Genomic DNA, 12,271 nt, shown 5'->3' with positions numbered 1-12,271 from the left:
TTCTTGCCTGGGTGTTTGATATGCTGAATACTAAGTGATAACTACGTGCCAGGCACTGTGCCAAGCACTTTACCTAAATCATCTCATGAATTCTGCACCAAAAACTCAATGAAATCCATTTCCGCTTTTTTTAGACAACTGCAGCTTAGAGAGGTTGTGTGTTTCTTCACACAACAGTTGATCTTAACATTCCATAGGTATTATCCCTCCAACTGGGACTATTATGAATCATTGAATCAAAAGGATGTTTATTTTTATCAGATTGGGAGGGAACAAAAAAATGCCCAAACTTTGGTTGACATCCATGCAGAGGGATATGAATCAAGTTCCTTCTCATTGATTGCCTGTAAGTAACATCTAAGCATTCTTGTCTTTGGGTCTGAGAATGTATTCAGACTCAAAGAATTTACCTCTGCTTTCCATGGGGCCACATTTGGGAATCACCCATTTCATCTACATTCTACTGGAAATACATATCACTAAGATGTTCCGTTCCTGGAACAACAGGAGTGAGCTGCTGGCAAGTCACTTCTTGTCTCCTAATGTTGTTTCTAACACTTTCATGTCTGTGCATGCGCAACTTATGATTGACTTGTTTCTACCCAAGAGTTATCTGCTCCCAAATTATTTCCATATTTTGTAGACTGTAGTCTGTAGAAGTCTAACTGATGAGGCACCTGCACATGAACCCAGTGAAAAATCTTGCATCTAAACGGCTTAAGTAAAAATATCCAACTCAAAGGCACCAGCAGCACAGGGTGAGATTTACAAACACAGCTAAAAGGAGAAACACGGCTTCTCCTTTGACAGGTCAGCAGGGTTGACACACCAATGCATTTCCATGATGCATACATCATCTACCTCCCAACTGGAAATTCAGTACAGCAAAGTGTGTATCTGAAAATAAATTAAATCATGAGATATTGAATAATTTCATAAATTAGCACTTTGGAAGAAAGAGGTACATTTGAAGCTCATAATGCTTAATTCAGCTTCCAGGGATCTGATCAGTTCTTTTATTTTTTAAACTTATCTTTAGCCTTTTTTCCCTCTATGTTGCTTCTTGATTCAGTTCAGTTCAGTCGCTCAGTCATGTCCGACTCTTTGCAACCCCATGAATCGCAGCACACCAGGCCTCCCTGTCCATCACCAACTCCCAGAGTTCACCCAGACTCACGTCCATCGAGTCAGTGATGCCATCCAGCCATCTCATCCTCTGTCGTCCCCTTCTCCTCCTGCCTCCAATCCCTCCCAGCATCAGCGTCTTTTCCAATGAGTCAACTCTTCGCATGAGGTGGCCAAAGTACTGGAGTTTCAGCTTTAGCATCATTCCTTCCAAAGAAATCCCAGGCTGATCTCCTTCAGAATGGTCTGCTTCTTGATTACTTATATACAAACAACACAGATACACTCTCCCTGGCTAACTTTTAACTCTACATCTTTTATGTAATAGTTACATTCCTCTAGAAAAGAGGAATTATTGCTACTTGCCCCCTAGCATCCAATTAAAGACACAGCATATGTATTTCTCTAAGAAAAAGCCTGATAAATCAGCTTGCAGAAAAGGATTCATTTCAGAAATACTGCACTTTTCCAAATTACTTTCAGAAATACTGCACTTTTCCAAATACTGTACATTTCCAAATTCAGAATTCACTTTGTTCTTTTCCCTCTGACTAGTAGAATTTATTCTGCTTAGCCAATGTCACAATGATGAAAAACTGAACTTTGATAACTGATATACCATACAACGGAAGCAAATGGGAAAAAAATCTTAGGAGCATAGAATTCTTGCTTGTGAATGTCTACAATACTTGAGTTACTGCTAAACCAGTAAAATTTGTGGTTCCTGGAATGCTGATACAGGTTTGCTGAAATCCTTAATGGTTTGCCAGAAACTTAGACCAAGAGTTTCTAGAGGAAAGACCTCACTGGCAGGTATTAGATAAAAGGTGCCTGGTCCGGACCACCCACCTTTAAAAGGTGTGCAAATGTATCGGAAACTGTCTTCTTCATGCAGTTATGTTTTATAGTTGTTAACTCCTTTCCATAGAGTCATGGGGCATTTGCTACTCAGAAAATCTGCCTTGAGACCTCATTGGAGACCCTTCTTCCTTCTGAGCTTGGGCAAATATACTACCTAGAAGTTCAGAGATTAATTATAAATTTTTCTAAAGGCTTTCTCAGACCTGCTTCTGAAGAAGACTGTTCTTCATGAGCCCACCAATGCAAACTTTGACTTAATTGCTGGTAGAATCGCCCAAAATCAGATTAAAACAAGTCCATTAGACTGGAGACATTATTTTTGTTTCTTTCCAAAACTGTACCATGTCTAATGACATAGCCATATTAGCCCAAATCAAAGAGCCAGACCCCTCATATACATCATGGTATTACAATCTGCTGGCAATACTAAAGACAAAGATGACGGTCATTCAAGCTGCTTTGTTCTTGAAGCACACATACCCCATGAGCCAGCATCCTTAAAGCTTTGACAGTTCTTTTAAAAAGCAGTGAAAATTACACACACAATAATGATGGTAGTCCTTAAAGGAAAAAACAAAACAAAACAAAAACTGGAGGCATTTTATAGCTAAACAATTTTATTGGCTTTTTGTGAAATAAAAAACAAAACACAAAACAAACCACCATGGTTAAAGGCCATAATCAGCGTCAACCAAATGAACCAGCCACTTGGTTACAGTAGCTGATAACACTAGTGGATATTATTGCTTATACCCCAGGTTCATTTATATGTCCATTACATTTTGGCAAGATTACAATCACATGGGAGCTTTGGTTGTATAAATTCAACTCTGACTATTCATCGAAAACTCAACTTCTACCATTCTATGATGGGACAGATGCTGATTCTTCCTCTCATTCTGTCTCCTTTCTCCTTCCATTCATGACTTACAACCTATTGACCCAAAATTAAGGTAGATGCATTTACAATCATCCCATCCTTCCCAACACTACTGCCCAGTCCTTTGTCATGAGAGAGTGAGAACATTTCTGGGCCTCTCCCAATTTTGCTAACTGGTATGTATCCACGGCCAGTAATAAGCGCTTATCTGTAATCTGGATAGATTTTCAAATATATGTGGTTGTTAACATTGGAGTTTGGACTCAACTGTCTCTTTTCTAACTTCTGAAGGCTAGAAAAAAAAAAAAATCAACAGCTTTTAGTATCATTAAATTGACCTCTGAATAGAATAAGCCCGAGCCTCCACCACACAACATCCCAAAACAGGTATGGAACTGTGGCCTTAAGATGCTCTGTGTGAGTGCTGTAACATTTTAATTTACAGAGAAGCAGTGATTGATGGCCTCTCAAAAGCCCCCCCTGCTCAATACTTTCTATTTTAACACTGAAAACTCAGAATGACAAAGGGTCAGAACTAACTCACAATAGCACCATTTCCTAGACTTTTGGAGTAAAATTCCCGTCTGCGTTGGAGAATGCAGTGACCTTAGACGACCCAGCCTCCAGCTTTGTGCCTTCACAGGCCCTCCAACTGAACTTCAGCAGGGGTGGGTGGTCTGCCTTGGTCTACTTCTGCAGCGACGTGAATTTTCCCTGGGAAGAGTTAAAAACATGGGTCTTACAAAGTGAAGTTGGCCGCAGGTGAGACCTGAGGAAGCCTGTTTCTGGTGGGGAGATGTGACAAGTCTGCAGATGAGGGGACAGAGTCCGGGGACCCTCACCCTTGCCCATCTCGATTCAAGTCAGTGGCAAAACTGCATGCAGAAACATGGCAAGATCAAGGAACACTGAGAGACGGATATCTTCATACAGCAATCCAAACACCAGCGCTCCTGTGGTATCTTTTGTATTCAGGTCCACCAGAGAGTTTGCCCTGGATAATGCTGGGATTTAATAAGCCCTTCTAATGATTATAAAGATTATCCTCTTAAATCTAGACATTTTAAACAACAGAAGATTTGATATCACTATATTTTACATGGCACATATAACCATATAATTACTAGCACTTACATAGCAAATATTGTAAATACACATTCTTGGAGTTGACTTGGTAATTATACCAGTGTTATTCGGCAGAACAAAGATGAAACCCTCCCTAACTTGTACTTTGGGGAATTTCATTCCAACCCTTTACTTCACGACAAAAGGATATCCCTCTAATTAAGTAATAATGCTCGTGGGCAAAGAGAATCGCAGGGCGACTTCATGGTTAATGTGTGTCCTGTAAAATAAAGTAATACACAGTATTTTCATTTACAAGAGACCGTATAAAAATATTTTCCAATTTGGAATTTGAAACATGAAAGCTGGATTTTTTTTTTCCTTTGTATAAAAAGAAATGAGATACCAGACTAAAGTTTATTAAGCCTTCTAACAAAAAATATACATATAAGTTTAAGGAATGCAGTGAGCGTCAATTTCCCTTTTTGTCCAGGCTCATTGATGGTGAGCTTGTGCTTTGATCCCAACAAAGATAAATGCACAAAAGCGGAGGAAGATCAGTGCCTGAAACCTGAACTACATGTTATCTCTAAAAATAAGACTCATTTTACACTAGTGCTTTTGAGTGGCGTGTCAGATTTTTGATTTTTTTTTTTTCCTCTTCCACCTCAGGCGACCGCTGGAGATGAATTCCAGAAGCACCACTTTCTTCTCGAGTGATGTTTATTTAGTGCAATGTCTTCCTTCTCTCTTTCCCTTTTCACACGCTGGTAGTGGTCTTCTTCCTTCAGGTACCACACAGGAGGCCAGCGGTGCCTCTCAAAGTATTCCTGGTTGTCTGGGGAAGAAAAGGTGCAGATGATGATACCTGCTAGGTTCTGTGCTTAGGCTTCTCTGAGATGATTATCACGTGCATCCTCTCAGCTAACCAATGAGCAGGGACGCTGAGTAGGGCCAGTGGCAGATAATGACACGAAAGTTTGGAGAGGTGGAATCACTTGCCTAAAATTACACAGCTGGACACAGAGAGCCTGAACCCAGGTCCCTTTGCCTTCCCAGACAAGGGTGAAGCAACAAGCTCTGCTTGCTCTGCAGCAGGGCACCCTGAACGACCCCTCTCCCACCCATCTCCACATAAATCCCCCCAGCCATGACGTTCTCCAGAGAGAATATCCAACATACAATTCCTTGGGTCATGCATGTCACGTGAATCTGTGACTGCCATATGGCCACAAGGAGTTCTCCGTGAGCCGGGGGCTGTCCATGTTTCTTCTCAAGGGCAGCGAAGGGAAACCCCTGAGTCACAGGTGATGAGAACTGGACAGATGGGGCCCACACAGCCTCACCTGCAGATTTCGATTTGATCTCCTTGCGGAACTTGGAACAGACACTGTTGTAGTTGGTGCAGATGTGGTGCAAACACCAGGCGGCCAACTGGTGGGCATTGTGAAACTGCAGGGAAGTGACCGAAAGGGGGTCAGACCTCTATTTTCTCAAGTGGGACTACAAAGAGATAAAAAGTCATGGTAGGGGTCAAAGAAATAAAGGGCCCAGATGACTGCTTCAGAAACCTGCTGTTTTGACTTGTGTTTTGACTTTGGCCACGGTTTCCACACCAGCCACATCCAAGTGTTTGGCCTCCTCCTCTCACCTCTGGGATATGTGCACTAAAAATAATCACTGTATCAGGAGTTTAAAGTCTGCCTTGCCTCTTTCCCCTCCCCTCACACCTGCCCTCTAATAAGTGGCCATGGCCTCTGGAAGGCACCAGCCTGCCGCAGAAAGCAGCGATGTCATCTCTGTTTAAGGAAGCCTCGGCAACAGAATCCTCCGTGTCACATGTCAGAGCTCAGCTGGCTGGGGCCAGTGATCTGAAAGAGGAGACTGTGGCATGTGTGACTGTCCTATACCTGTCCTTTTGGTTACATAAGAAGACCAGGCGATGTGGGCAGGGAGGGAGGGAGCCAGACACTCCATGCACTCTCTCCTTTCTGAGAAGATGCACAGGACCATGGCAGCTGAGGTAGCTGTGTCTGCAAAAGACCTGATGCACGAAAATCCATCGTTAACTCCCCAGCTTGTCCCCAGATTTGGAAGGGACACGTCCCTCAGTCTTTCTGTCCAGGCCTCTTTCGGACATCCATGCTATTGTCTGTTACTCTTAATGCTTCTTTGGGCAGCTGAACCCCTGAAACCCACAGCATGCTTCCTCTGAGGCCCCTGTCAATGCCCTGAGCAGAGGCCAAGAGAAAAGCCAACGTCCCTGGAAACTAATTCAAGAAACTCTCTGCAGATCACAAGCCCAGCAGGACAGACAATTTTAGCCAGTGCTTCCAACTTCCCTTGATAGTAGATTTCTCCCTGAAAGTCAGATTAGAGCAGTGCTGTACTGGAGTTGGCTTGTACCTGCCTGAAAGCGTCACTGGGTGCAGCTCTTTGCGACTCTGAGCCCAGTGACTTTGAGTTGTTACAAGTTGGGAAGGTGGGGTATTTACACCATGGAGACTGGAAAATGCAACAGATCATGGTCTTTGCTATCCCCAAGCTGATAGTTAAATACTTACCAGTGCATCCCTGGGTTAGAGTCTAATGAATGAGCTAAGATACTGGAGGCTCCATCCTAAATGCCTCCTCCAAGGCTTTTCAGAGCTTAGCAGGAATGATTTTATTTCCTTCCTGGGTTATGTGTGGGTCAGGGGAGGGAAGAGGGTGGGAACAGAAAGTAAAAAGATAGACACAACTGCTATATTACCTCCATCGGGCTGGGCTATAGGAGATTCTGGGTCATTTGATTATTCTCCAGGAGGAATACTTACTGGAGGGGCACAAGTCTTAAGTTCTCCCCTAGTCCTGTTTCAAAACACCCCCAACTTCCAAATGTGGACGGTCAGTGTTGATGGGGGCTTGTTGATTTCACTGCAGTTGACTTCTGCTCTCAGTTTTAACTTGTAACCTCTATGAGGTTGTTTTTCACACTGGATTTTAATAATTTGTGCTTGTGTTTGCTCCTCTCAGTGGCTTCTGATGGCCCCAAGGGCAGAGAATCTACATGTCCTCTTATCTAAGGTGGTGCCTGGTAGAAGGGGAGGAAATAACAAATCCTTGTTGGATGTTGAGTCAGAAAGAGCAGGTTGCTGTGAAGTCCTGATCCACATTTTCCCCTCTTGAACATCTCTCAGGTCTACAGTCAGAGTGGCCTGAGGAACATGTGATGTAGGCCTGCCTCCTTGTCTTCCTTGGTTGACAAATTCCAATTTGAAGTGTCTGACGTAAGATTTAGTAAACCACTGCCCTAACCAAGACAGGGAACAACGAAAGCCAAACCCAATAGTCAGACAGAAATCTGAAGAATTTATTCTTAGTTCCTTCAGAGCGTAAACACATGGCTTGTAAGTCTAGGTCAGGGATTAGATAACTCTGCCTACGTGCCTTGTATTATGAGAGGATTTCCCCTCTTTGATGCTCTTTCTGAAACATTCTCTCCTAGTTGTTTCTCAAAATAATCAGTAAAGTTGACAGAGGGTGAATTACCATCCCCATTTCCAACCGATGAGGAAATGGAGGCAGTGTTCAACTTTGTGCCTTAAATAAATTACACAGAGACAAAGCCAAGACTGATCTCTGACCCTCTCTAGAGGAAGAGGGCAGTGTGTTGGGATATGGAATCACAACATCAACAGTAACAAGTGCTGATGTTAAAAAAAAAGGAAAACCAGGAGAGCTTCAGTGAGACCGGAGGCAAAACGGGACTTCACGGAATTCTAGAAACTGTCTGATCTCAGCCAATGCATGTCTGAGAATTCAAAAAGTGGACAGAGGCTTCCCCTCCCGTGCCCTGAGCTGTTCTCCCACATGTGAAGCTGCTGCCTCTGGAGGGGCGGGGCACAAAGGGGCTGGTGTGGGGGCAGGGCCCTTGTTGTTTTTTCAAATGAAGCCCAGCAGGGTGAACAGTGCATGAAACTTAAAACTTTCAGATCTTTTCTGTTGCACACAGCGGGGGGCTTCTGTGACTGATTGGTGACATCTTTATTTGTTCAGATGCAACAGTGGAATGTTTTATCAGCGTTAAATGAACTGGTTGAATACACTGAAAAGGTGAAAGGCAAATTGCTACAAACCTGGGCCAATTCCAAGTAAGAGAGAACTTCCCCATCGATGCCCACACCACTCATGGCGGCCTTGGTCAGCTCCTGAACGGCGTGCTGTTCTGGGGAGAAGAGGGAGCAGGAGAATGTTAGTGCCTGGAGGCTGCCATCTGGGGTCACCTCAGAGGGGAGGAGGTAGGGGGCACAGTTCCATGGGCACTGAATCAAGGGCCCTCTCTGATGTGTGGCCTTTCAGTATGGCGAGTCATGGCTCGACAGTGCACTGCAGACTCTGGGGACACTTGTTAGCCTTTCTGGAATAGCCAGAGTCCTCCAGACCACCTCTGTCCAGTATGGTAACTACTGGCCTCCAGGGACTATTTAAACTTAATTAAAATTGAACAAAGTAAAAAATTCAGGTCCTCAGCCCCAAACTAGCCACATTTAAGTGCTCAGTGGTCACGTGTACTGGCCATCACGGACACAGAAAGTCTCTATCATTGCAGAAAGTTCTGTCTGAGAGTGCTGCTCTGGGCAGGCTAGGACCTGCCTAGAATCCTCAAGACTCCTGTATCTTCCTGCTCGATGGCTTCCTCACTCACATCACTCCAGTTCTCAATACTCTCTGACTGTGGAGAGGCTAACAGTAATGAGTCCAGATGGGGAATTAAAACTGCTAATGCGTACTGTGTCTCAGCAGCAGCAGACGAGGGACATATTGTTCAACCTCTGAGATTCTGCTGGGGCGATCTTCAGCCACAAGTCACACAGATCTAGATGGGACCGTTGTTTCTGCTCGGAAGCTGTGTTCTAGGATTCTATGCTGAATTCAGACTCTGGTTCTGCGACTGAGCTGCCTTTTGCCTCTGTTAGGCTGTTGCCTGCCTCTGGCCTTGACATGAGTGGGTACAGTCTTGACCCAGCATTTCCGGCTCCTTGATGCTTTTTTTCATCTCTAGCATCACATTTAATTTTTTAGTATACCGTCCAAACCATGCTTACTTTCTGCTCTGCGTTTATGTGCTTATCTGTTAGTCTATATGTCTCTCACCTAGTCGACGTGGTCTCAAGTTTGGGATGGTTTCTTTGGCACAGCCTTCCTCCGCTGGATTGACAAAGAACTATTTGTAACTAAATCTTCCAGAGGAGTCACTGGGTTTTAAATCTTAGGTAACTCCAAAGTGTTAAATGATAGTTGGCTTGCAGGGCATTTTCACCCCAGAAACTGATTTTTAAACACTCTGTTCCAAACACTCTATACTTACACTAAACAGCAAATACTATAGAAATGATTAAAGGAATCATCTTAGAAAGATGTATATTAAATAATTATAACCATTAATAATAGCATTTACTAAGAAAAATAAACATACATAGACGTCTGTAGTTAACACAGGAAGGTTTCTTTGGGTCAGTTTCTTTCCTGGAGAAATCAGTCCCATGTTTTCATCATCACCCTTAATATTTAAGCAAAAATGGCCCTCCTTCAAGATTGTCACAAATCCTCAGATTTGGCTCCAAATTACTTTTGATTATGTAAAACAGTTCAGTTTATCCTCAAAGGACAAATACTTATAAAAACTGGATAGTCAAATGGCTTGAGGTTCTTACTTATGAAAAAAAGAATTGCCTTCTGTAGCCTCCTAGAGTTAGTATTGAAAAAGCAGCAATACTCATTTGAATCTATGACTTCAGGTTTATTGGTTAAAAAGAGTTTAAAGAATGAATAGCAGGAACTCCCCTAGCTGTCCAGTGGTTAGTACTCCATGCTTCCAATGCAGGGGTTGCGTGTTAGATCCCTAGTCAGGGAACTAAGATCCCACTTGCCATGCAGTGTGGCAAAAAAACAAAAAGAAAATGAATAGCAATACTATTTCTTGTTATCCAGCTGGTGAAGAAGGAAGGTGAGGAGAAAACGTTGATATCCAGTTGGCTGAGCATGGTAGAAACTTGGAGTGCAGAGAAATAAATCTTTTTTTTTTTTTCCTAAAGATATTGTCAGGAAGTCAAGGGCAGGTGTGGCTGGTTGGTTTGTTCATACCTTCATTTTCATTTAATGCTTCAACAGACTTTTACTGAGGACCTCCTATGCTCAGGCACTTCTCTGTGTACAGAGGATATGCCAGTGAACAAAACAGGCACTATCCTGCTTTCCTGGTTAACAAGAGTCAACTAAATGTAGCACCCTTACTGCTAATCAACAACTCTGGTAAATGAAACAGAAGGTTTAAATTCAAGAAAAGGGTATTTGAAAGCATATATCTTATTTAGATCTACTTTGGCTTACTAACTGAGCAAATCTAGAAATGATACATAAGGTTTTGTGAAGTTAAATCAAGTCTCCCTTTTTTCTCTTTTTCCCAAAATGATCTTGACAATGTCAGAACATTTTCTAAAATAGCTTTAAGAAAACCACTTACATAATGCTTACTAGGTGCCAGACACTGTTCTCAGGACTCTCTCTCTTTATATATATATAATCTCTTAACTCATTTAATCTTCATAACAACTCTATGGTAGAATATCATTATCCTCATTTTAAAGAGAGAGAGAAAGCTGAGATACAGACTAATTAAATCAAGTATGAAGTCATCCAGCCAGTAAATACTGGAGCCAAGATCTGAACCCAAGTGATCTGGATCTGTAGCCTATGTTCTTAACTACTGCCTTCTGTATGTGTCAGCAGGACCTATACAAAGTAGGTGCCTAAAAAAACAGTTGCTGAATTGAACTGGGGCTGTTTGATACATTTGATCAATTCATATCACCCTGTACAACACAGTCCAATGTTGGGTGATAAAAATTTAATTTTTATTCCCAGGAGGTATTATTTTTTGCATACATGTCATTTTGATAAATATGACAGTCAGATACCGCATGGCCCTGAGTCATCAGCCTTACCTGCAAGTGCAACCAAGTGTGGCAGGCAAAATCTGTTTGCCAAGGCAATTAGTTCCAGTGGGTCCAGGTCCAAGTTCGGTGGCAAGTGCTTAGTATAGAGATAATCCAGGACTGCCTGCATTGACATCTTGTTTATGTTTGGGAGATATACCTGAAATGTTATTTGAAAAGGTAAGTTCTGCTGAAGAAAGCAGTGGGCACATTTTCAGGCTATACTGCTTGTAAATATCCCCGCCATGTGATTCATTATTAGCAAGTCTGGGACACGTGCTCTGAGGCTGTGCGGAGAAGTCACTCACTATTTACAGCTGTAAACATAACAGTTTGATTTGTGGATGACAAAAGAGTGGGGCTGCCTGACAAAGCCTGATTTGGAATTTTTAAATAGCTATTTGGGCTTATAAATCAGACAAATGGGCTGTAAATGTATGATGACATTATAGGCCCTCCTTGCCAAGTACCCTATAATACTCTATTGTGGGGAAAGAAATCTCCTAGCAACATGACAGGTGTTGGGGGGAGCTGCAGACCGCACTGTTGCTGACACACAATAGAGCCCAGCTTTCTAAGATGTCAAAAGAAGACGATGAGCAACCAGCCTAGTTGCCACAGTGACTGGCGTGATTCCAACGTTCTATCAGTAAACGCTAGCATGAAATCAACTATACATCAATAAAAAATTTTAAAAGTATGTGTTAGCATGGTATACACACTTTATTTTTCCTGTGGCACAACCACATAGATTTGGAACTACTGGAAGATTATCAGGTATCAGTAGATGCAGAGAATCTAGAGAGAGCTGGGCTTGGGACATCCTGGGGAAAGGCTGGCTATGAGAATTGTTCCCTGGAGGATCCTGCTAACTTCCTCCTGAGCACGTGTAGTTATGGCGCATATTCATCCAAGCTAGAGTCTGCTGAGGGGCCAGGGGCTGCCTGGGAAGTAGAGTTCTGAATGGCTGGGCCTGGATCAACAGGGATACACACGTTATAGCAGCTGTTCTTCATCTGAGGTTTCCAACTGAACGAGACGTGCCCTGGCATCATAGAGAATGGTGCCACGAGTACTCGCTACTGGAATGATGATAAGAATTAACCTAACAGAAGGCCTCCTATGCACAAGGTACTGTGTAATAAGCTTCCCACATGCATTACATTTTGATCCTTATATCCTCCCTAGGAAGGAGAGACTATTGTTTTTGCCATTTTACAGATAAGTGAATGGAGGTTCAGGGATGTTAAGTCTGGTATCCAGGGTTGCAGAGCTAGGAAGCTGGGACTGATATTTGAACCCAAGAAATAAGATTCTAAAGTCTGTGTTCGGAGCTGCTGTGCAGGACTGGAAACCCTTCATG

General features: G+C 42.8%; 1 protein-coding gene across 13 annotated transcripts in view; it reads right to left on the bottom strand.

The window, feature by feature from the left end:
* Nucleotides 1-2,581: 2,581 nt before the first annotated feature.
* The window catches only part of RHOBTB1 (Rho related BTB domain containing 1), a 141,584-nt gene continuing 131,894 nt past the window's right edge, over nt 2,582-12,271 (bottom strand). For 12 of the 13 annotated variants that reach the window (XM_070364803.1, XM_070364797.1, XM_070364802.1 and 9 more), the window contains 4 exons: nt 10,918-11,068; nt 8,050-8,138; nt 5,278-5,383; nt 2,582-4,769 (listed from right to left, as the gene is read on the bottom strand). In XM_070364803.1, coding sequence (XP_070220904.1) covers nt 4,600-4,769; nt 5,278-5,383; nt 8,050-8,138; nt 10,918-11,068 — 516 coding nt within the window. In that variant the 3' untranslated portion in view covers nt 2,582-4,599. Of the gene's footprint in view, nt 4,770-5,277; nt 5,435-8,049; nt 8,139-10,917; nt 11,069-12,271 lie in introns of those variants that run through there. The other variant, XM_070364806.1, reaches the window with a different exon arrangement.

The sequence above is a fragment of the Bos mutus genome, chromosome 28 (assembly GCF_027580195.1).
Source record: "Bos mutus isolate GX-2022 chromosome 28, NWIPB_WYAK_1.1, whole genome shotgun sequence".
In the NCBI taxonomy this organism is placed as follows: domain Eukaryota; kingdom Metazoa; phylum Chordata; class Mammalia; order Artiodactyla; family Bovidae; genus Bos; species Bos mutus.
Note: the sequence above shows the minus strand (reverse complement) of the source record. Positions and strands in the feature narration are given on the sequence as shown.